Below are 26,199 nucleotides of genomic sequence, written 5' to 3'. Positions count from 1 at the left end.
TGCGTGTGTGTGCCCATGCGTGTATGTATTTTTCCTCCTGCTAAGGACAAGCTGTATCCACATTTTTTTTTCTAACCTCCCTTTGGAAAAGTACTAATCCCCCTTCTTTGGAAAAGAGCATATTAGCTTCCTGTGTATGAAGGGAGGAAGTAGCATATCCTGCAATATTCATGGTGCTCAGCTTCTGTCAGCCTTGATACTTGAGACATAACTTAATCTAATGAAAATTTATAGAGAGGTTTAGGAGATTGCCAAAACCAAACATACGAGGTATTGTTGGGAGGTCAAGTCCTGTGCACGTATTCCTAGCTGTTCTTCAGAACAGAGAGTAAATCAGATTTAGAAGGGCCCCTTGGCATGTCACCCTGGGAAACACCATTCAGCTATTATTTACCTTTTGATAGTCAGTGTTTTCAAAGTGTTATCTAACAGTGTTTATTGAGTGCTACCATGTGCCAGGCATTGTGGTAGGTACTGGAGATTCAAAGAAAAAATAAGACTATTTCTTCTCCCAGAGGAATAGAAGAGAAAATATCCATGTAGTAAATCATATGTAGTAAATGTATGTTTCATTGAATTTTTGGTTTAATTTATACAAACACACGTGCATATGTGTTTTGTGTACTGGATCTCAGTGTAAAGCATATCGCCTTGTGTGGAAAATAAAGTTTGAAAAGCACTGTGATAGAGGGAAATAGACATTTCTAGCGAAAGCCATAATGTGCAGAGGTTTCATAGTAGATATCTACAGAAGATTCATGAATGGGAATGATCAGTTTTACTGGAGGGATCAAGCAAGACTTCAAGCGGAATCTTGACAGCTGAGTTGGTATTAGCCAACCCCTGCAGGTGGCAGGGCAGGAATTGCAGATCTGCCCCTGGCAGTGTGGGCCTAACGTTATGTGATTCTGACAAGCCTCCAACATTCTGCCCTGTGTTGGCTGGATTCTCCCCGGCGCTTGGCCTGACATGGAGGAATAGAGACCATTCACTGTCATTCAGCATTTGGGGTTTCTGTTCCCAAGAAGATAAATCTGTATTTGAGATAAGAGTTTCAGCTATGGATCTGGGATCCATACCTCCCAATACTGCACACACCCATACATGCATGCGTGTGCGCGCACAGCAATTTAGAAGACTGTGCTATTATTGCTAAGCTCTGCTGATGTACATTCATTAGTGCCTATCTGAGGATGAGCGCCTTTACATTTATCGAAACTTACAGAAACACTTGATCAAGTTAGTATATTATGGATACAACCCTGTAAAACCCAAGAGAGCCTCACTCAGTGAATGAACCTTCTCCTTATGACTGGTTTAAGATGCTGCATTTTAAATAATCCTGAGTCTTATTTTTATTTCAGTCATTCATTTCATTCCATTTTGAGCATCTATTAAGTGCCGGGTACCATGCTGGGCACTGTACACATAACAATGAGACTCAATCCTTCTCATAAAGGAGCCTAGTTGGGGAGACAGGCAGCCGATGGGCATAGCAGGGGGAGGAAATGCTCTGATAGTGAGAAGCACAACGTGCTCTGAGAGCAAAGAAGACAGACCTGGGATCAGTGTAGGCTTCCTCGAGGTGGTCCTCATTGATTTGACTCTTGAAGAGAAAGTGGGAGTTACAGGCAAAGAGGCAGAGAAAGGAAGTTCCTGGAGGGGGAGCAGCCCAGGCAGGAGCTCCGAGAGGTGGGGTTGTGCCGTGTTCAGGGGTCTCTAAGTACCCTGGTGGGGCTGCAGTGGAAGCTAATGAGGAAGAACGATCGAAAGGAGCACTGCACTAGCAGGAAAGGACTTCGAAGCCACAATCATATGAAAACACAATCATCCTATTAAAAGCACACAGCAACTTCAGAAAACTCTTGTATCCTACAAAGCAACACATTAAATTACATTCTTTGGGCCTGAGCTGTTAATCTTAGTCAACCAAATACCTGCCCTTGGTCTCTGAAAGCAGCCCACAGAACTCTTCTAGGAACCTGCCCCATGAACTGACCAGCTGCCAACATCATGACAGGTCTTTGGGATATGGCAGCAGTTTGCTCTAGAGCTGACTCACGGGTTCATGAGGGCCAACTGTGCACCTTTCTTTCCAAGTCAGTGCTCGGTGATCTTACTGTTAGTAGCTTGGAATTGATCACGAGGGGACTATTTACACTGTAGAAATCAGCAAATACTATACATCAGGGCTTTTTGTTTGATTGGTTCAGTTTGTTTTGTTTGTTCTAGAAGGCTCCTTGTTCACCATGTACCAGCCCACCGCTGGACATCTTCTTCCTTTGAAACTCCTAGCTGGAGACATTACTTCTTGCCTTTTCTCCTCCCAGGCAACCTCAGTTACCAAGGACCTTGCTAGAGTTCTAGCAGCAGATGAATGGAAGTAAAAGACCACATGTACAGGATTTCAGCTATTATCTTTTCTACCCCTTCTGGCTTCAGGTTAAAAGAGATCCAAATGAGTGAGTATGATGCCGCCACGTATGAAAGGTTCTCAGGTGCTGTTCGACGGCAGGTGCACTCACTCCGAGTCATCCTGGATAATTTACAGGTAATCCTCCAACAGTGGACTAAGAAAATAATCTGGGCCCAAAGTTGGACCCATCCCAGAACTATTAGAGAAAGTTATCCAAACCCTATTAAGCCAGTCAGAAAATATTAATGCCAAAATGTTTGAGTAAGACTGTGGATCACTCCATGGCCTTCTCAGGTGAATTCCCCAAGGAAGAATATTTGACCCCACCTATCCTGTCCAGGAAGCAATAATTTGACCAGTAACCCTAGAAGACACTAGATTTCCTGATTTCCCTCATATAAGATCTATGAGCATCCCACCTTAACTAGAAATTCACAGATAGAATTCTCTTCCTACAAATCATTTTACTGTCATGGACTATAGAGACAGAAGAGCATTTTGGGTCATCCAAACTGTGCATTCTCTGGGTCTCCTGGCGTCTCCTCCTATGTACCCCCTGCCCCTGCTTTGCCTGCCATTTTTCAGTTTTAGACCGTGGTTGTCTCAGAAGCAGTTAATACTTCTCTTGCCCCTTAAAATGTGGATTAAGATGCTTCGGTATTTCCCAAACAAAGATCTGCTATTTGGAGAATTTGCTTAAAAAAAAAAAAAATCCATAGGCAAATTGTGTGAACAAAGTAACATGGAATGATTGGATTTTTTTCCAGTAAAGACACTCACTTTACTTTTTTCCAGTAAAGACACTCACTTTACCAGTGCTTATCACCCTGGGCATTGAGGACAACTTCTGGGTGATCTCCAGGGCAAGGCAAAAGGTGAAAAAGAGCCAAAGTGGTTCACAGGAGATGAGGGTGATGAGAGGCAGTGCTCATGCAAAGACTGAAGAATGAGTGCTTTAGTCAGTCATTCATTTCTTAAGTTCTTGATGCACTCCAGACATTAGGGATAGAAAAATAAAATGCAGCCCCTGCCCTCAAAGAAGGAACTCAAAGACAAATAGGCAGATGACTTCTTAGATTCTATAGAGAAGTATGTGCACAATGCTATGGAATGAATGAAGAAGGGCTTCGTGGAGAATGTAATGCTTGAGTTCACACTTGAAAGATGCTGAGGACTTTCCAGATGGTTGAGGAGTCAGGGCGTTCCAGACATAGGACACAAGATGTACAAGTGCAGGTTGTTCAGTGGGACTGAGAAGAGCCTGTGTGTGGTAGGGGATGGTGGCAAAGGAGAAGACCATCAAAACCACAGAGACCTTGGGGTGCCTGGGTGGCTCAGTCAGTTGAGCGTCCGGCTCTTGATTTCGGCTCAGGTCATGATCTCAGGGTCTTGAGATCCAGTCCCATACCGGGCTCCACACTCAATGGGGCATCTGCTTGAGATTCTCCCTCTCTCTTCTCTCTCTCTCTCAAATAAATAATAAATAAATCTTTTTAAAAAAAATCACAGAGACCAGATCACAATCTGGCCCTGGTTTCCATGATTACATGCAGACAACATTGAGTGTTACCCTGTGTACAAATAGGCCATTAGATTATTGGCAATACCAGAGAGGAATGTGAGAACACATTTTTAATTGAAGGAATGAGAATCCTCATCTGGTATTAGTTCATGCCTTGATTGGTGTTCATTGGGCACCAGGCTTTAGTTACTTTTATAAACATCACCACATTTAATCCTCACATCAGCCCTTTAAGATAAATGATACTGTGTTCACCAGATCAGCCAAAGGAAGAAAAGGTAGACCTACTACTGTGACTTCTTCAAGTAGGACACCCATTAAGCCTGGGTTAGAGTTAAGGTTACCATTAAGGAATGACTTCTGCTAAAGCCCACAGTGATGAGACCAGTACCAGAAACAGTGTCCAGTTTTGCTTTCCATCCTCAAAGAGAGATGTGAAAGAAAACTGTGAAGGGCTCAAAGAAAAGAAACAAACACGATGGAAAACAAGAAATTGGCACCTATATAAAAACCATAAGGGGATCGGGGTTAATAACTTTCTAGATATCCTCAAATAGAGTAACTAATTATTTCAAGGACGTTTTCTCTTCCTCCCTGGAAATCTGAAAAAGAGAAACTAGGCTTAAATAATAGCAAGAAAGAGTTTTAAGATATAAGAAAGGGAATAAAAATGATGTAATCCTTGGAGGAGAACCTAAAACGGATATAGAGCTTCCATCTCTCCAAATATGCAAGCATTTTAATAATAGCAAGCATTTACTGAGCAATTGCCATGTGCCAGACATTCTACTAGATGCCTTACGTTATCAGCACCATTATCATGATCTCTTCCATCATCATCATTGTCATCAGCATCGTTTAGTGACTAATAGCACCAGCTCTGGAGCCAGACAGCCCGGGGTTCTGTAAAATGCAATGACAGATAATAGGGCAGTTATGCAGATTGACTCAGATGATACATGCAAACCGTTTAAACAATGCCTAGCACGTAGCATTCTCTGCGGAAGAATTTTTTTTTTTAATATTTTATTTATTTGACAGAGAGAGACACAGCGAGAGAGGGAACACAAGCAGGGGGAGTGGGAGACGGAGAAGCAGGCCCCCTGCCAAGCAGGGAGCCCGATGTGCGGCTCGATCCCAAGACCCTGGGATCATGACCTGAGCCAAAGGCAGACTCTCAATGACTGAGCCACCCAGGCGCCCCTGCGGAAGAATTTGTTTCATCATTACTTCCCTAGTTTTTGCTAATATTCGTCAGCCTGGACTGCAAGCCAGACACCCAGTCACATACTTTACATTCATTCATTGTGCTGGTGAATCCCTTATGATAACCAGTAAGAACTATTTTCTACATTTGATAGATAAGGAAGCCGAGGCATGTAACCCATCCTCACAGTCTTCTGAAATGTAGCTATTTTGTTCCCGCTTTGTACTGAGGGAACTGAAGAGTAGAAAGATGATGTGACTTGGCCTGGGTCATGTGGCTAGTGAAGTGGGCATCTGAGCCTGAAGCTCGGGTCCCTGTTATCTATTAGGCGTCTGTTATCCGCTGCCAGCTCTACAATTCTATAAGAAGAATCATTCTCACATATACTCGTAAAGCATTTTGCATCATTATCCAGATGCCAACATAGCATTTTCAAGTGTTTCCCTCAAATCCGCAGAAGTGTTATTCTCAGGTGGGCCTTCTAGTCCTCCACGTAGACAGATAGTGCTAGTTAAAAACAGCTACTGGCCAAGGATAGACAGGGCCTCCAGTGGAATATGAGTCTTTAGATTGTAACCAAAACAAGAAGGCTTTGTTTGGTCCCCCTTTCGCCACCGTCTGCCAGTCCTGCGTGGCTCTGATTGACTAATAGCTCCCAGCTGTGTTGAGGTTGCTGTGTAATCCCAGTAACCATGGGTGTTTCCTTGGTGAACAGCAGAACGTCTGGCCAGGAACTAGCAAATCATCATTTGAGATGACTTCTCAAAGTACAGCTTCAAACCCACGCACTGACTCCAGGCGGTAGGGCTGAGATGTGAAGAAAGGGAATGTTGTTGTCACTCCTGTTAATATCTGCTTCGACACATGCGTCCGTTGCAACTCCTGGCCTTCCCAGTTAAGATAACCATCACCAGTGACCTCCCTTTGCTTCTTGACTGGATTCTATATGGGATATCGTAGGGTCCTGGTTATTGGACCTTTTATGAATCAATAGCAAAAATTTTCTTATTAGAATAGAGTGTCATAACTTCAATTATACTTGGTTCAGAATCTGAATGATTCCTCCATTCCCTGACAAAAGAAAATATCCGTTCCACAAAAAGCCACTGATTGTAATCATATCTTCTCTCCAGCATTTTGCTGATCTACAATCAGTAATTTCATTCTCAGGCTAAACTAAATTAGCCTTTCTCTGATTGCTTTGGCTAGCATGATATCTCCATGAACCAATAATTATGTTCTTTTTTTTTTCCCTTGAGTAATTTGCAATGAGCTTAGGCTGAGATAAACAGTGTTTTTGAACATTGATGTGTGACGTGCTTGGGCACTGAGGGCACAGAGATTCATGGGATACTGTCCCTGTCCTCAAGAAGGCTATACATTTGAGGAGTGGGAAAGACGGGCACCCAAACAGATCATTTCAGTTGAGTATGGTAGGTGTCTAGGAAGACAGATGCATAGAATGCGGTGGAAGCCAGAGGAAAGGGATTCTAGGATAGATTTTTCAGGAAAGGATATACATGAGCTGGCTCTTGAAGGATACACGAGTATTCACCAGTTAAAGGAAAGTGAAACCAATGCCCCAGCAGAGAACATGGCATAGACAAAGGCATGACACTGTGCGGTCTCAGGGGTGAGCTGAGGGCTGATCTCCAGTGTGAGCAGGATTCCACTCAGCGTAAAATGCACACAAGGACTTGGGGCTAAGAGGCAGATAGGTGCCCAGCAAGGAATTGAGACTTTATTCTGAGCACCCACTTTATTCATATGTAAAGAACGGAAAGCATTTCCCCATTCCTTTTATTTAATTTATAATAACTGTATTTCATCCAGTAGACATTTGTTGAGTATCTCTTTTGCCTAAGATTTCTTTCCTTCAAAGACTAACTTAGGAAAGAAGATACATGTGTAGTTGTAGTAGAAGACACAATATGGTAAATGCCACAGTGGTATTTTAAATCAAGTACCGTGTTATGTAGACAAATGTGTGAGCAGTTTCTAGGCTGTGCAGTTAGGGAAAACTCAGAGGAAGTGCCATTTGAGCTGGACCATGAAGGATGAGCATGGTTTCAATTGGTAACTCTTGCTAAGGATGGGGATGGAAGGATTGTCTTGACCAGAGCTTCTGCAGCCTGTGGAGAGAAGCCAGGTTTTTTTCATTGACCATGAGCTAATGCTTTTATAAAATAAAATAGAAATGAATTACTGAAAAAAAGATATAAAAATGAACATACAAGATACAAACCCGTATTATTTAATATTCGATTCAGAAAACAAAAAGCACTTTGTCATATTGCCATACCAGTTTTTAAATGCTTACTGTTCACTTCTGTAACTTATTTCACCCTGGACCAGTAGCAGGTGTTTACTCACCAAAGGCAGTTTGCATAGCTCTGGTCTAGACAGAAGGAACCTATGAGCAGAGGAAGAAGCCTTGAATACAAGGATGTTTGGAGAACAACAAACAGTCCAGAAGGACAAGAGTTCAGAGTTTGGGGATGAAGCCGGGGGCAGTGGGTAGTAGGAGAAAAAAAGAGGGGCCTTGAACACCATGCTAACTGTATTCCATAATCAGTGAGGAGTGTGAACGTGACTGAGAAAGGGAGTCGTATAGTTGTATTTTCTTTAGGAGGCTTCATAACCATGGAGAGAGAAAGTATCAGATAAGAGAGAGGTGGGGAAACCCGGAAATCAAATCATTAAAATTACTTTCGGTATCCAGGTAAGAAGTGATAAGAACCCGAGCCAGGGTAATGGAAGTGAAAATGGAAAGGATGAGACAGTTTGGAGGTAGGACGGGAAGACAGTGACTGATTGAATGTCAAGTGAGGGGAATGGTGAGGTATTCAAGCCCTAGAGAACAGCAATAGGGAAGCCAGGAGGAGGAGAGGCTTGTGAAGAAAGCAAATGTTTGGTTTGGATGTTACCATGTTTTGTCACTCCTGGGACACCTACATAAAAATGTCAAGCATGATATTTGAAGATTTTAAGAGGTGGCTCTGGAGTTCGGGGGCAAGGTTAGGACTGGATAGGTTGCATATCTGTAGACATACCTGTGTCTGCGTTCTTAAGGTCATCTGTGTAGAGCAACTGCCCAAGCCAAGAGAAAAGGTGTGTTGACTAAGGTGAGGGTACAGAGCAAAGGGAAAGGAAAGGTGGAAACAGCCACATCAAGGAACGTCTGCATTTTGGGGAGAACAGTAAAATGCCAGTTACTCTTTTTTTTTTTTTAATTATGTTATGTTAATCACCATACATTACATCATTAGTTTTTGATGTAGTGTTCCATGATTCATTGTTTGCGTATAACACACAGTGTTCCATGCAGTACGTGCCCTCTTTAATACCCATCACCAGGCTAACCCATCCCCCCACCCCCTCCCCTCTAGAACCCTCAGTTTGTTTCTCAGAGTCCATAGTCTCTCATGGTTCGTCTCCCCCTCAAATTTCCCCTCCTTCATTTTTCCCTTCTTGCTATCTTCTTCTTCTTCTTTTTTTAAACATATAATGTATTATTTGTTTCAGAGTTACAGGTCTGTGATTCACCAGTCTTACACACTTCACAGCGCTCACCATAGCACATACCCTCCCAGTGTCTATCACCCAGACACCCCATCCCTCCCACCCCCCACCACTCCAGGAACCCTCAGTTTGTTTCCTGAGATTAAGAATTCCTCCTATCAGTGAGGTCATATGATACATGTCTTTCTCTGATTGACTTATTTCGCTCAGCCTAATACCCTCCAGTTCCATCCACGTCGTTGCAAATGGCAAGATCTCATTCCTTTTGATGGCTGCATAATATTCCATTGTGTATATGTACCACATCTTCTTTATCCATTCATCTGTCGATGGACATCTTGGCTCTTTCCACAGTTTGGCTATTGTGGATATTGCTGCTATAAACATCGGGGTGCACGTACCCCTTCAGATCCCTACATTTGTATCTTCGGGGTAAATACCCAGTAGTGCAGTTGCTGGGTTGTAGGGTAGCTCTATTTTCAACTTTTTGGGGAACCTCCATACTGTTTTCCAGAGTGGCTGCACCAGCTTGCAGTCCCACCAACAGCGTAAGAGGATTCCCCTTTCTCCGCATCCTCGCCAACATCTGTCATTTCCTGACTTGTTGATTTTAGCCATTCTGACTAGTTACTCTTTTTAGCACCTGAATGGCTCATCACTCAGCACATGGCCTTAGTGGCCATGAGGGACAACTTCAACCAAGTGCAGCCTAGAAATACAGTCCTGACTTCCAGGCTGCTTGAGCACGGGCCTCTAACTCAGTCTTCACTGGACGACCATGAACATGTTAAAATAACAAAATGCTGCTAACAGTGAAAAACCATATGACAGGAGAAATTAGGGAAGAGTGCGAGTGACATGCAAGAAGCTTTGAAGAATTTGTGCTAAGTGGAGTGTGATGAGACCCTATGAATGACAGTATTAGTGACAACTCAAAAACCTCCCTAGGAAATAGCATTACCAGCCAGGAAGTACATGAAACCCAGTAGAGTCAGATTGGCCTCCCTTGCATGGAGAGGTGGCGAATGGAAGCCAGAAACCTCAAGCTGGTGAGTAGCAGATCACTTGACCTCCACATTGTCACTGCCAAACAGCAGTTGGAAGCAACACCGAGAGCAGTGGGGGTGGAGAGGCCTAGATTTTAGGCCGTGGATACAACAACCAGAAAGCAGGAGAAGAAATAACACCGGGAAAGGGGCCAGACCAGCCTTAACTTACACTTGGCCTGAAGATGAGATCAAACAAATGCTAAGTGGCCCCCTTGCAATGGCTTTTCCAAACAAAGTAAGAAATGATGTGGAGATGAAGTTCTCACACTGGGACTGTCCACAGTTCCAGCTCCTTCCCTACTGAGTTCCTGAGCTAAGTAGTGTAGATCTAATTCAGCTAAGAGCATCTGTTTGAAATCTTCAAGGAGAACTCTGATAATAACAAAGTGGCGAGTCAGTGCAAGCAAGGAGAGTCTGTTCCCAATCTGTTCCTAAACAATTTTGTATAGCCGTCTCATCATTCAAGAGTAGGGACACCCAAGAACGAAATAACACGGGATCTAAGAGATGATTCTACAGTGAGGTAGAGTAACATGCATCCAAGTTGTAGAGGAAGATGATGCTGCTGGGCTAGAGTATTTTCTTCCTAAAGCACCAGAGTTCTAGAAAACATCTGCTTTGCGTTCTCACAATTCAAAGAAACTTGAAGTATGTGAAATAAGACATGGATTTAAAGAAAGTCTGGCCAAGAAGCAAGCAGGAATAATAAGGGAGTTGAATGCAATAAGGAAAGATTATTTAAAAAAACTAAAAATGCTGTGCCAAACTGAAACCTACATTAAAAGTAGAAGGAACAGACTCAATCCAGTCTTAAGTTGAAGTACTAATGTAAGTGGAAACTTGAATTGTTATTCCAGACTGTAGGGGAACTAAGGAGATAAAAACCAAAAGAAAGCTGATCAATAAAAACAGAGCAGAGAGTTAACACACTGAGCCATGAGCCCTACTGTTAAGTAGGACCTTGGCACATGGTGAGTGTTTAGAAAATACATGCTGAATGAGCCAGTGATATTCCCAAAGAGAACCTAAAAGAACACATAAACAATAATCAGAGTAATAACAACAACAATAACAACAAAAAAAAAAACTGTACTGAGCTGAAGACAGTCGTATGTCTATGGGTGAAAAACACTTCACGGAGGACCAGGCAAAAGTCATCAAAAGAGATGAGCACCTCACCACAACCTCACAGAACACTAACATTTCCAAAACAAAGAAAATATCCTAAAAGCATCCCAGCAGACAAAAAACAAGCTATTGTTAGATAAAAATTAATCTTACGTTAGTTGTCTCTGAAACATTGAATGCCCGAAGATGGTGACAGAACATCTGCAGAATTTGGGGGGGACGGGGGAGTTGTGAGCCGAGAATTCTCTACTTACCAAAGTACAAGGAGACAGAAGACCCTTTCAGATATTCAGAGACTTAAAATATACGTCACTTAAGTACTCTTTTTGAAAATAATTGTGAAGGAAATATGTATACACACATGTGCACACACATATACATATATAAAATAAGCACATAGGTTTAAATATTCCAGCCAATGAAGAAGGGAATTAGAATTCTTTAAGAATGGGAAATTCATGGTATAAAAGGACTCGCAATGAGCATCAGAATCAGTTAAACCCAGACTCAGCTCTAAATAATTATGATCAATATGTTTTAAAGAAAACTCAAATATCAAGAATAAGGCTATGAAAAAAGTGAACTTAATAATAACAAGAGGGGCCTGAATTCTCATAGTATTTCACAAATTAAGCAAAAATCAAGAAGTCGATAGGAGGGATAGGAGGAAGCAGAAAGTGTGATAATTCATATTACATGCGAGAGAGACAAATACTATATTTCATTCCTGAAAATAACTAGAGAAAGAGATGTTCAGGGACGCCTGGGTGGCTCAGTCGGTTAAGCGTCTGCCTTCAGCTCAGGTCATGATCCCAGGGTCCTGGGATCGAGTCCCGCATCGGGCTCCCTGCTCCGCGGGGAGCCTGCTTCTCCCTCTGCCTCTGCCTCTCTATCTCTATCTCTCATGAATAAATAAATAAAATCTATAAAAAAAAAGAAGAAAGATGTTCAATCAGGCCTTTTAAAAATTTAATCATGCCGGTATTTTTTAATGCATTTGCTGCAAATTACTATGTGTTTTCATAAAGACTCTTGTGCTTCCTATGTGGAGAGGGGCCCACGGGGGCAAGGGGAGAAGCAGGGAGGCCAGGCAGGAGACCATGGCAGTGGCCCAGGCGAGAGAGAAGGTGCTTGTGCTGGGGATGGGATGGAAATGGGAAGAGATGGTGGGTACGAAGAAGCTGAGGGGATTTGCCGGGCACTAGACATGAGCTGTGGGAGAAAGAGGAGGTGAAGACGCCTGTAGGCCTGTGGCCTGACCAGCCCAAAGAATGGGGCTGTCCAGCTGCTCTTACTGAGATGAGGATGACTTGGGGGAATGCAGGACCGGGTGGATCTAGGGCTCCGTTCGAACTGGTCAGTTTGCGGTACCTGCTATACATCCACACTGCTACGTGTGGTTCCCGGCTCCTTGGAGGTAAAAAATACTGAATTCTTGAAGAACAGGCATAAAATTGCTTTTATTCATAAAAATGAATTATAAAATGACAGTACGTTGTGACTCAAAGTCGTAGTTTAGTTTCACATCAGCAAGCAGGAGAACAAACTCTTGTAACGAGGGTGGTCTTTGTTAAGTACATGAATCTGTATTTAACCTTGCGGCGAGATGTCACTTCAAGAAACAGGGAATCCCTTAAAATAGGAAGGTCTGTATCTTCTCTTCCCTGGGCAGCCCTGTTTCAGCATTTAGAGCAGCTAGCAAACCTAACAGGTGTCTAGAAAAATATTTTTTGCTATGTCAAAATACTGAGAACCATTAAGAAAATGTTATATTGTTTCCACTGATTTATAATTTATTTTCTAAATACTGTGCAAAAGTTTACCTTAATCCAGCATCTTATTTTTTTAAAGGTGCAGATTAATAGCATAATAAGTATATGTTGGTTGAACATGGAGAAATGTTACAAATAACAGGAGCTAATGTTTAATGAAAGAATCACTGCTCCCAGGTATCCTCAGACATCTGCTTATATTTATTCATTCACACAGGAAGTATTTAGTGATGATCATCTATATGCTTTATTCTGTAGACTGTATGTGCTTTCTACAAAAATTGCTACTTAAATCTTTCTAATCTCCTCATTAAATAAATTCTGAAGGAATAATAGAAAATCAGCTTACTTGTAGAGTTTACAGGTAAAGGAAGTCCTAATTAACCACAACCCAGATAAGCAAAGACTTAAGATTAATCAGAATACTTTCAGTGCGGCAAACACAAGATCAAGTGTCACAAACCACAAGATAATTGGTTTTTATCAAGTGTCTTCCTCCCAATGTCCTCACTGCCGCAGATGAGTGTGGATGTACTTTCTGGTTAACCAGTTATTTCCCAGAAAATAAATTAACCAGAATACGTCATCCTCTGAGCATTTCAATTAGTCTAGGTGTTCTTTACATGAGCATAATAAAACCGTATTTCTTTTCTAGAAAGGCTGTAATGTAGATTTTTACTAGTGAAACCTAGCTTTATGTATAATAAATTCTCATTAGTATGAACTTATTGTATAATCCAAAACAGATGGACATATTTATAAGAACACTTTACTTCATGCAATAGGAATATACTATAAAGCTCATTTTTGGACCTTTGTTATACATAAAAGCATATCTTTAAATGCAGTAGGAACTTACTAGTTAAGGAGGTATCTCAGTGAGTCCCATAAAATACACAGTCCATAATAATAAATATTTCTGTTCCAGCCCACAGTAAATTTTTAAAGCGCTCCCCCGCTTCAGCCCCTTGCCTCCAAGAGTATCCATTCTGACAGGCCTCTTCCTGTTTTGAGTTTTCAAAAATTGGTGGACTGGCTAGATGGCAGACGATAAATTATCTGGCCGTATTTATCTGCACGTTCTAGACTTGAAAACTAATGAATAGTGCTACTATTATAAAAATGTCTTTGTGCCCAGTAGCTCTGGATCAAAAAGCCAGTACATACTTCCACTTCTCAAAAAAACCTACTGGCTCATGTTCCCAAAAATACCAATGACCAGCGGAATCAAAATTCATTTTTCCACAGATAAAAATAAAAGGGAAGGGCATATGCTGTACCCCCACCAGAATGGCTAACCATTTTTTTTCTTAAGCCATCAATATCAAGTGTTGGTGAGGATATGAGCAGATGAAACCTTTATACTGCTCATGGGAATATAAGTTGGAAAAAACACTTTGGAAAGCTGTTTAGCAGTATCTCCTAAAGCTGAACGTATCCAGGGTTCCTGCCCAACAGAAGTACCCACACATCTGCTCCAAGAGACATGCTCAGGACCACTGCTGGCGACATTATTCGTGATAGCCCCAGAGCGGAAACAGCGCCATTGCAGAGTGGATAAATTGCGACCGAATCATAGGATTGGCTATCACAACAGCGAGCGAGAATAAAGAGGCGCCGCACTCAGCGGCATAGGTAACCTGACAGTAGTCATGCGCAACCAGAGAAGCCAGACACAAAAGAGCACATACTGTGGGACTCCATTTTTACGAGGTCCAAAGCCACGCAAACCTAAGCCATGCTGGTGGAAGTCAGGATAGGAAGTTACCTTTGGCAGGGGGAGGGAAATTCCAGAAGGAGCCCTGGGGGGCTGTGGAGGTACAGGTGGCTACATGGAGTGTTCACTTGCAAAGTTCATTGAGCTCTGCACTTAAGATGTTATGCACTTTACTTACAAGTACGCTGTACTTCAATTGTAAAAGTTGACCCCCCAAAAAGGAAAAAAGGGGTAGCAGATTTATTGGAAAAAACAGATTCCTTCCCTCACTCTTACCCCAAATTTTACTAAGTTCTCTTCTTCTATCACACACAATGGAAATAGTCTTCAACCTAGAGAGCACCTTGAGGGATGATAATCATATCTAGGAAAAGAAACAACATTGGCATAAGAAAATCAAGACCTAAAATCCCGAGCTTCTTCCATAATGGTGAATCCAGAGACAGCAAATACACTATTCTTTTATTGTTGTTGTTAAGATGTTACTTATTTATTTGACAGAGAGAGACACAGCGAGAGAGGGAACACAAGCAGGGGGAGTGGGAGAGGGAGAAGCAGGCTTCCTGTGGAGCAAGGAGCCCGATGTGGGACTCGATCCCAGGACTCTGGGACCACGACCGGAGCCAAAGGCAGACACTTAATGACTGAGCCACCCAGGCACCCCAACAAATATACTATTTTAAGGGAAAAGTAAGCATTTTATAATTCTGCAGCCTTCCAACCGTGGGCAATAATAGGTCCCCTAAAAAGGACCCCCTTTTATCATTTTTACTAATCATTAGCAGAATTCCACAGTGCTATTGGACCAGTTGTTAACAAACCTACTGAATCAAAAACTGCATTTTATCAAGATCCCTAAGTTATTTGTATGCACATTAAAGTTTGAGAAGTCTTACACTCCATAACTTGCAAGCTAGTCTCAAAGATGTATTTCATAAAAATATAAAAGGATATTTTTAAATCCTTTTGAGAAAAAAGAACTTATTTTTGTTTCAGATTATAAAAGTCATGAGTTCATTATATGAAAACTGGAGGGCGCCTGGGTGGCTCAGTCGGTTAAGCATCCAACTCTTGATTTCAGCTCAAGTCATGATCATCTCAGGGTCGTGGGATTGAGCCCCATGTTGGGATCCACACTCAGCATGAGAGTCTGCTTGAGGTTCTCTCTCTCTCGCCCCCTCCCCATCCCCAGCTTGTGCACATGCATGTGCTCTCTCACTCAGAAGGAAGGAAGGAAGGAAGGAAGGAAGGAAGGAAGGAAGGAAGGAAGGAAGGAAGGAAGGAAGGAAGGAAGGAAGGAAGGAAGGAGATTGGAAAATAAAGAAATTAAGGGAAGAAAACAATATCACCCATAATTTCACAACCCCAAAATAACTATGACTTAATATTTTTGTTTTCTCCCACATATTTTTCCTTGCATGTATATAATGTACATAAATATACATTGAGATAATACTGTATGGACATGCTTTTATATGATTATCATGTAACATTTTACCAGTAGCAATCAACTTTCAGTAAATTTTTATTGAACACCAACTACATATCAAGCACTGTTCTAGATGCTGCAGTTATGTAAGGGCTCTTATCCCATAAGCCTGACTTTCTACTGGAGCAGACAGATAATAGAGACAAAGAGGTAAATAATACATTTGTAAACAGTGATAAGTATAAAGAAAGTAAAACAGGGATGAGCTACAAAGTGGCACAGTGCTTTTTTTTTCTTTTTTAATAACCCATGCTCATGATCTTGGACCTCTTCCATTCCTTTAGGATTGACATGTATTTTGTAGCCTTATCAGAAACTGTGATGTGCTCTCCATTTACTATTTGGTTAAACTGAGAGTTCCATATTTTATTTAGTTGAATTACATATCACTAGAAACTGAACAGCTTCACTTGAACTTCTTCAACATCATTGCCTTGTCAACGCATTGATGAAATTTGGAAAATCAAGGCTTAATAGTAACAGTAGCACAGCTGTTACGTGACATGTCACGTAATCTTGTTTCTGTTGTAATCCCGTCTTCCTCTTAAACCCAGCCCTGGGTGCTGCTTTGATGACAGCTAATTACTGCTACCACATTCTCTTATACTTTTCTGCAGTACTTATTTTCCCAGTCTAGACTGGTCTGTGAGGGTCTGTCCTCATACAGTGCTCTGCAGTTTGGTATCTCCAAGAATCAGAGAACCTCAGGATCGAAAGGTACCTCAGTGTTCACCCCCAATTGCATCTCCCTGCATAAAGCATCCTGGAAACCTGAGGAATGATCCACTCCAAACATCAGGCATGATGGGGAAGGGAAATAGGAACCAGGTCCCAATCACTGTTGCAGGGGAGGGAGCCTGAGAAGGCCAGCACTGTGTGGTCAAGCTTGTCTGTCTTGATACATAGCCCAGTGGGAAAGGATTCTAGAAGACTCTGCTCACCCCTTCCTCCTACCAGCTGCAGCTGAATATCTATCTCATAGAGTTTCATGAGCTCATTGAGCTATGCTCCAATGAATCCAATTTTCCTATAAGGTCATGGTGTTCTTACGAAGAACACACATTAGGGAAGAACATAGTTCCAAAGGGGTGCACGTAAGATAATTCCTGGAATTAACTGCCCACCAAATGTAATTTCTGTATGCTGGTGGTTTAGGAGTATCTCTTTTCATGTTCACATGAATATATTTGTATTCAAATGAGGGAATTTTGCACAGTTTGCAGCAAGGGTATCAGGAATAAGAAATTAACATAGGTAGTCCTGCCTAGAGTTATAGTGTCTGGAGCTTCTTTGTGCAGTGGTTGGTCTGCCCCTAAAGGAGACACCGGCTGCCTAAAGCTTGGCTTTCTATTTTCAATGACCATACTGTCCTGCAGCCGCCTCCAATGAAACAGTGATGGAAGTGTGCTTAAATTAATCTGGGCTTAGTTGTCCGAAATGTGTCTCACTTGGTGATGATGATGATGATATCCTCTGACATAGACTTCCAGGCTCTTCCTCAGCCAATCCCATGTAGTATCTCATTTACTCTTCATAAAAACTCAAAGTAGGAACTAGTGTTATCTTTATTTTACAGTTGAGGACACTGAAATGCAGACAGGTTAAGTAACTTGCTTGAGGTCAGATATCTGATCATGAAGGGAGGATGGAGACCAGGCTCTCTGATCTTAACTATACCACTCTCATTTGCACTCACATGATCTTAACTACTACTCTCATTTGCACGCATACAAATATTTTAGCTATTCTTCCCACTTCTTAATGTAAATATAGTCGTTGGCTGTAACAAACCCATGCCTTGATTTGGGATATTGTCATTCTTCATCACCTAACTACCATCTTGGTCCACCTGGCATAGTTATAAGTCATTGTGGGAAAGTATTATGAGGCCATACCTTTGGGAAAGTAATTCAGAAGATTTCTCTGACATGGGGGATGCAACATGTTCATGAACTATTACTTTCAGCTGTTTCCACCTGCACCATAAGTCACAGGGGATTCGAATAACAAATTCTTTTTCCAAAAGGAAGAATTCTGAAGATCATGTTTTCTCTGCGCCTGTGGTCAGTGTTAACAAGTTCAAGCTGATTATTTGGTTACCTAAGAAATTCGCCAGAAGTACCGTGACAGAAGATACATAAGAAATGTATCACCACTGCATTTCTGGACTGCTCACATTTCTCCAAGGGCTCATTTGCATACCTCTTTCCCATTTGTGTGTGCTTTAAGTGAGTTCATTTTATCATCCCATGTGTTAAAACGATTAAAACTGACAAAATCTACCTAAAGGGCATTCTTTGTCAGCAGAGCAGAAAGCAGTCCATTGATGAAACTGTGTTCATGCAGAAACATCACTTATTTGAAAAGATCCTGGGTGTGTTTCCTGTTTTTCATGCAGAAAGTATGTCGGGTACCCTCCAGAAGTCATTAAAATAAGGATGTGTGTGTGTGTCATTGTAGGCTAAAGGTAAAGAAAGACAGTGGCTAAGACACCAAGCCACAGGGGAGCTAGATGATGCCAAGATCATTGATGGGCTGACTGGAGAAAAAGCCATCTACAAACGCCGGGGTGATCTGGAGCCACAAGTAAGTAATGGTGAACGAGTAGCCTCCAGTCTGTGGAATGCAGCCCTCTTTACAGACAAACGCTTTCTTGAGTTGCCATCTCTGTCAAAACACCAAAAACCCTGAATATGGCAACCCGATCTCCTGCCAGGGCCTCCCACCCGCAGAATCCACCAGGAGCTAGCAGCTGAGGGAGAGTCTGATGCTGTCCATGCAGATCAGCTCCTAGGACACAGAGCAGGGTGCCCCTGGAGGGGAAATGGAAGACAGTCGGTATCCATGAATCCTGGAGGGTTGTGCTGGTTAAAGCCCTAGAGCAATCTTGGTGGTCTTCTACTGTCCTGTGACTTCAAAGGTCTCTTCCCATCCTATACCTGAAGAAAATTTTAGAAAATAAGAAACTCTCCCTTGACTAATTCCAACCATAATATGTAAAGCTTTAGACAGCCCTAATATTAAAATACCTGCAACAGAGTGGCAAACATAAAATGGCAGTAGGTGAAATACTGCGTCTCTCCTCTCGGAGCGTTCTGTGATCTCCTGTGTCCCAGAATAACCAGAATTGCTGAGCAACCACTGAGAGCTGGGGGTGCAGTGACTGGTGGGGAAGGGTAGTCACTTACTCCATTTTGATGTTTATTCAGAGAGGATCTTTTGGAAATTTGGGCAGTACTCACTTCTGTGTCATTGGCATGAGTCAACAACTACGTTCCTTACTGACTCATCACGGTCAACAAATGTGTTCAGATGTATCTGAATTGCGAGTGGTCATGGAAGCATATGTGGCGCTGTTCTTCATCTAAGCAGACTCAGCAAGTTTTTAAGAAATATACTGAATTTTGTCTGAAATCATTGCCCTCCAATACCCACACTATGTTTTGGAAATTACTAACCTCGCTCATTAGCTTTCATGCATGTCAGCGAGTGAATAATGACAGAATACTCTGGAATTTTTCATCTTCCTTTTTTCCTGTAAGTAAAACTGACAAACATACTTTTGTTTTTAATTCTGCAAACTGGCAGGCATGAGTCCAAAATCAAACTGAAACTCGCAGGAGTTTCACATTTTGATCGACACTTGTCACTCAAGTGCAGTTAGATGCTACTTTCATGCTGTAACTGCCGAGAAAAGTACCGAGAAGTAGTAATGCAGGGACTGGAAGGAAGAGAAACCTGAAAGCTTACTAATAACAGGAGACACTGAGGAAACATATTCCCTCAGTTCTTCACCAGACCCCGTCTCACATAACCTTGTTTTAGGAATCTGACATTTCTGGCAGGCTTTGTGGGAAATGATTGGCAGGTCACTACATAACAGGTAGGAATAAAACGGATGTGGCCTTCCAAAATAACTCAGTCTTGCTAGTGTAACTGACTCCAAGGCATGACATGAAAATGACATGTTGGGGTTTATATCTTTCCAGATTATTATTTTTAAGAATAATAGCCTCAGTAAGGTTTTACTAGTTGAGGTTGGGCTTTGTAAGGACCATATTCGAAAGGAAAATCTTTCCCATATGGCCCCAACTACCAGCCCAAGTCTGAAATTCCATTTACTGAAATACAAACCTTGCCACCTGCCAGGACCGCCTTGTGCAAGGCCAAGGCTACTGATCGACCCACCCCGCGGCTGGCACTCTGGGGCCTCTGGAGACCCTCACAACAGCAACTAGGGATGGCTTTCTGGTTCACAAGGCTTTTCTGTGTTCCCCCCCTCAGCTGGGCAGCCCCCAACAGAAACCCAAGCGCCTGCGCCTGGTGGTCGATGTATCTGGCAGCATGTACCGCTTTAACGGGGTCGACGGCCGGCTGGAGCGCTCGATGGAGGCCGTGTGTATGGTCATGGAAGCCTTCGAGAACTATGAGGAGAAGTTCAAGGTATGGCATGAACTAAGAATGATGAGAGGCGTCACTGACCACATCTGCCCAAAAGTCACCCCGAGTTAGGGCATGATGATGGATAGGTGGGTGCAGGCTTCACCTGAGTGGACAAAAATCATCTCCTCATCGGGTGCAGGCTTCACCTGAGTGGACAAAAATCATCTCCTCATCAGCTCACTTGTCAGCATAGAGAAAGAGAAGCCTTTGTTTTATCTGCCTTAATCATCAGAGAATGATTTAAAGGACCAATTACTACCGAAGAAAGCACTGCCCTTTAGAAGTGTGTGATGTTAGTCATAATGTTAGGGGGAAGAAAACAGGCATTTGGACGCACCACAAATCTCTTCCCCAAATTTCTGAGAGCCTTCCTCCTCATCCCCATTCCCGCCACACCCCATTCCAGCCCCATGGCCAAGCAGACAGCCTCCCGAGATTTGAGGACACCCGCAAAGAGCGCTATTCTCAGCCTTGCTTTGCCTTTCCACGTGAGGGAGGATCACACAGTAATTGATGACCCCCCGACAATGCAGACGGCAACCCTGGGAGAAATGCAGTCTCCCATTGAAACTACGTCCCTTCTGCGGTTGCTCAATTTGCTCTGCATCCTCCTTCAGAGGTCAGAGTGTGGAGAAGGGTTCCCCCATAGCCAGGTGACCGCCCAGGGTGAGTCCAGCAGTCTGCTCTTAATCAGCCACAAGAGCACCTGCACTCTGCCCTTACCAGAACCGATACCACGGCACGTGCTGTGTGGTTCTAATCAAAAGTGCAGTGGAGAGAAATGGTGTCTGTGCAGACGTGTGTAGCGGGTGCACCATCTACCCATCAGTATTCTAGATCATATTCAGCATCACACATGTCCTGCAGAAATAGGCAGTCTTAGATCATTATTTAGCTCGACATCCCACTTATAGGATCACTGTCCTTAGACATGCCTGTGTGTTATGATGGAAACAGATCGATGGAACTCATCACGTGGGTTACTTTAAGCCTGTTTTAGAGCTCCAGGCCTCCCAGGGTCCCTTATAAGAAGCTGTACGTGAGGGCGCCTGGGTGGCTCAGTTGGTTAAGCAACTGCCTTCGGCTCAGGTCATGATCTTGGAGTCCCTGGATGGAGTCCCGCATCAGGCTCCCTGCTTGTCAGGGAGTCTGCTTCTCCCTCTGACCCTCCCCCCTCTCATGTGCTTTCTCTCTCTCTCATTCTCTCTCTCTCAAATAAATAAATAAAATCTTTAAAAAAAAAAAAAAAAAGCTGTACGTGAGAGATTCCTCTTAGAATGAAGTGGTAGGAAAAGGTGGCTTTGGTCAGGGAGTGCTGGGGTTACCAGGCTCTGTACAAGTGCAGGATGCAAATACAAATAGGATGTGGACTTTCCATGTAGGGAGCAGCTTTGTTTCCTTTGAAGAATGGGATTGCATGTCCCCCTGTGATTCGTGAAAACCACGGAACTGTTCAAGATTCCCTCGTGGTTTTAGTTGCCAGAAACTCAGAGCCAAACTCAAAGACCAGCTTTATGGCCTGTAGGTTGTGCCCTGGTATTCAGCCTTTTCCTTCCCTTGACCCTCCGTCCCTTCAGATGTAAGTTTTTCTTGATTTTGATTTTTTACTTTTTTATGTTTTATGGTTTTCTAGAAAATATTTTAAAATATTTTAGATCCTTTCTCGTAGGAGTGAGTATAATTCCTAAATTTCTTGGACCACAGACAACCAGAGGGTAATTAAACATTCATCCACCACATCTGCATAAATCTCACTTAATGCTTTAAAACCCTTGGGTTCTGCTAATATTTGGATCAGCCCATCTGCCTCTTGTGTGAATCCTGAAGGTCAGTGTTCCTCAGCTTCCTTTGAGTTATATGGAGATGTTGATCCATTATAGATCATAGCAAACATACCACTATTAAAATTGGCATACATATTCATATTAGTGAGAATAAAATTTCCAGTTAGAAGCTTTTTGTGCCTTTGAGAACGGAACTGCTCTAACAGGTGAAACTACTTCTTCTAAGTTTTTAGAAAGATTTTTTAGGAGTTCACCAAGAAATCGGTTGACACAGCTCCTCGGGAAGGGTAAAGAATTAGACAGAAGGTGGAAGGTGGCAAAGGTAATAGGGGTTCAGAGAGCCATTTCCACAGCCTGCAGGGAGATGGTATGATTATCATGGAGTGTGCTGAATATTTCATTCCATCTCACACAGCAGAGTGTGCAGAGAGATTGAGATTTGTCCAGTTCTCTCTGTGAAAAGTCTGTTGTTTGGAACAACTACTAATGAGACTGGACATATCGCACCAAAAAAAAAAAAAAAAAAAAAAACACCAATATCAAGGAAATGAACATGTCCCGGGATGTTGTTTTGCTTTGTTTCTAATTGACAGTTACAACCCAGTTGTTGCCATGTGATGTACTGGATTTCCATAAAATGACAAATCTAAATTGTGTACTTGCTAAGAGCAGAGTACTCTGCCAGGTGCAGAGTTTCCTGCCATCCGTGAGCTGAGAGCCTAGTGAGGGTGACACATAAAGACTACTAATTCTAATGGAAGATTCGACGAGAGACGTGTGGTAACAGAGGCACGAACAGAGCGCACTCCTCTCCAGACATCTCCCCCCACTCTGGGCCATAACCCTGAAAGTAGTATTTTGCTGATAGTCTTTGATTCCCACAACAGCACAAACCTTTCCTCGGTCTTTATCAGTAAAACCACAGATACATTGAGAAGATAACCATATGTTACTATGGTAATACCAATTATTACCAAATCCAGTCACTATTTAGAGCAAGAAATTATAGCAAGACACCAAGATAAGACAAAACTTCCTTCAAAGTTTGAAGTATGTTTATTGGGTTTTTTTATGCTATTAGATCCTTAATAGACAGCACTTTAATTGTTTGGGGTTTTCTCATAAATATATTCCTTACATTCACTGCAGTTCCTTTAGAACTTTTTTAAGAGCACAGAAAGTCTCCAGTGCATTAAAATCTTTCCAACAAAAAGAAAAGACATTTAAGACTTCACAAAATAAGCTCTTTGAGGAAAAGCGGTCCTTGGGCAAGGACGTCAAGGGCTGGGGGAGAGGCGGGACGGGGAGGGCACAGGAGTCCCCTTCCTGCAAATTCCTCACCGTGTCCATGGACTTCAGAACAGGCTCGCTTTCCTAGGTCATTTACTCAGTTACCTCATTCTTCACATAGGAAATCGAGACCCAGAACATGAAGGACTTTTCCCAAAGTCAGAAGGCTAGTTGGAGACAGAGTAGGATGGGGCCAGGACTCCCCTTCTGTTTGTTTTCCCTTTCTGGTACTTTTTGTTTTGTTTTTAAAATTTCCCTTAATTCCCAACTTTTTTATTTTGAAAAAATGTGAACCTACAGAAAAGTTGAAAAACAGTAATATGAACACCCACGAGCCTTCACTTAGATTCACCAGCTGTTGATATTTTCCCTCATTTGCTTTATGTTTTCTCTCTAAATATATAATTTTCTTTCTTCTGACTCATTTGAAAGGAAATTATAAACGCCATAATGCTTTACCTCCAAATATTTTATTATGCTTCTCCTAACAGTGAGGACGTTCTCTAACACAACCTCAGTACCATTATCACACCTAAGAAAATTACCAGTAATTTCGTAATATCTTCTAATGTCCAGTCCACATTCTCTTTTCCCAGCTATCGCAGAGGTATCTTCTTTTTTATGGAAGTATAATAAACATGCAGGATTATATTAGTCCCAGCTGTACAGCATAATGATTCAACAGTTCCATACATCACTCCATGCTCCCATGATAAATCTTTCCCAAAAGAGTTTTGTCTAGTTGGTACCCGCCCCCACCCCCCCCACACACACACAATCCAGGATCCAGTGAAAGCCCACACTTGTTTTTTGGTTGCAATGTCTTGTTAGCCTCTTTTAATCTGGAGCGGCCACCTCCCCTGCCACTACCCTCTTTGCTTTTTGGGGTGGGGGCTCTCTTGAGAGTTCAGATCAGTTGTTTTGCAGCATGTCCTTTATCCTGGATTCGTCTGGCTATTTCCTCACAGTGCCATTTACCTTGTCCCAAATTTCCAGAACTTCTGACAGGCTTCCCTGCCCCACCCCCCCAACACTGGGTGCCCTGGAGACTTCACATAATCTTCTCACCACCCCCCCAACATGTCTACGGTGTGAGTGGCCACTGGCCACCCAGTCTCTGCTGGGGCTCCCCAGCATCCTTTGTCGAGTGTGGGAAAGAGGTGGGATGGAGCTACTGACATTCTGTGAGAGCGTTTTTTTGTAATTAAACATGTAATTAGACATGCGTAGAAGGTACAGGAAGGGGGAGAGAGGCCTCTGTGTAAGCCTCTGCCCCCACCCCCACTTCCCCCTCCGGTGGCGACCACTGTTAGTGGACTTTTTTGTGGTGTCTTCTCAGGGCTGTTTGATGCGTGTACATCAGGCGTGTCCCATTCCCTCAGGTCTGTGTGCACTGCATGATCACATTCAGCTCCCTTCATCTGCGTGCTCACGTTCTCCTTTGCCAGAGAAGGGTGCGGCCTAGGAATAACTAATGGAAGTATGTAACTTTCCCAGCAAATACAAAATGATGCACAAATGACAGCTTTAGGAGTTCCTAGTGAAAAGTTTATATTCCATAGCCCCGGAGGGCATCGCACGTGGCATCTTTAAGAATTAGCAGTGTGCTCTGAGACTCCCCACTCCCCAGATCCAGATGACTCTGAATGTGGTCCTCCTGCACTTATCCCTCCTTCGTTAAGGGGTTCAGTCTGTCTTTGCGGAAACCTTCAGAAGCCACCGGCCTGGCCCGGTGATCTGGACCCTTCCCTGAAACCTCTCTCTTGGCATCTGCTGTGTGTCTTGTTTGGTTTGGGCTTGCTCCCCAGCCCTGGGTCATTACAGTCCAGGTCTAGGAGGCTCATTTAGAGTCCACCTCCACTTTCTATTCCATCTTAGCATGATCCATGCCAAACCACAGGGACCCTCGAGTAAGAATTACTGAGAAGAAAAGGTAATGCAGTGGCAGGACACATTTCAAAGCCATCTGGAGCTTTTACAGTTTCTCATAATCGGTCTGCCAACTGCATTCAGTTATTCTCAGGGACAGCATTTACAGTCAGTCTCTTCAGACAGGAATAGCATTATTTGCTAATAATCATCATAAACTCCTCTAATCTTATAACCAGCAAAATTGTTACTGCTCACAGAGCACTGAAACACTGGAGTGAACAGAGGAACGGTAACGGTTGTGTGAACCATTTTTATTTAAGTCCAGAAGCATTTTTTCAAACCTTTATCTTCATTCCAGTTTGTTTCTTGTGATTTCTGCAAGCCCCTGAGAATGTTTTCACCGGAACCTTAAAGTAGACCTCCCTTTCAAAAGCCCTTAATGCCTTTGTTTTTTTTCCTTCAAAGTACTCCATCTCATCAAAAGTGAGGTAACTGTTTCTCCTCTGAGCGCTCAAGTAGTGACACCGGAAAACAGATTTATTTAGTTATTGAGAAGTTGCACTTTGTATTCAAATTTATTGTTTTTGTGGAGAATAAATCATACTCTAAGGCCATGGTTTCCTAACAGTGCGACAAGGAACCCTCGAAGGCTGTTGGGGAGTGATGGTGAACGGATGGGACTTTTCCCCTTCCCCTTCCATCCCCAATTAAACCAAAACAATTCCACTTATATTGATTTTGCATGATGTTTCATAATCTGGGCTTTTGTGCAATATTTCATTTGGAGAAAGACTTCCATTTCCACTGTTTAAAAATATTTTAAAAAGTTAGAAAACTGCTCTTCTAGAGACAAAATTGGATTATTTCTTGTAGAGTCTGAGGGCTTTCTTTTTAGAAAATACTTCATCAATCCTCAGGTACATTTAGGTGACTCATTCCTTTGACAAGAGAAAGCAAGACACTGATTTTCCTACGACTAAGTGAAGCA

The 26,199-nt window shown here is 42.6% G+C and overlaps 1 protein-coding gene across 6 annotated transcripts in view; it reads left to right on the top strand.

The window, feature by feature from the left end:
• The window catches only part of VWA8 (von Willebrand factor A domain containing 8), a 344,595-nt gene that overhangs the window by 305,935 nt on the left and 12,461 nt on the right, over positions 1-26,199 (top strand). For 4 of the 6 annotated variants that reach the window (XM_064586049.1, XM_064586051.1, XM_045869513.3 and 1 more), the window contains 3 exons: positions 2,443-2,551; positions 18,283-18,408; positions 20,107-20,265. In XM_064586049.1, the coding sequence (XP_064442119.1) occupies positions 2,443-2,551; positions 18,283-18,408; positions 20,107-20,265 (394 nt within the window). Of the gene's footprint in view, positions 1-2,330; positions 2,552-18,282; positions 18,409-20,106; positions 20,266-26,199 lie in introns of those variants that run through there. The other 2 variants (XR_010409990.1, XM_045869514.3) reach the window with 2 other exon arrangements.

Source organism: Mirounga angustirostris, unplaced genomic scaffold (assembly GCF_029215605.1).
Source record: "Mirounga angustirostris isolate CCGP_5_RB_7025 unplaced genomic scaffold, mMirAng1.0.hap1 SCAF_3, whole genome shotgun sequence".
Classification (NCBI taxonomy): Eukaryota; Metazoa; Chordata; class Mammalia; order Carnivora; family Phocidae; genus Mirounga; species Mirounga angustirostris.
The sequence above is the reverse complement of the archived record's forward strand: the minus strand, read 5'-3'. Positions and strand labels throughout refer to the sequence as shown.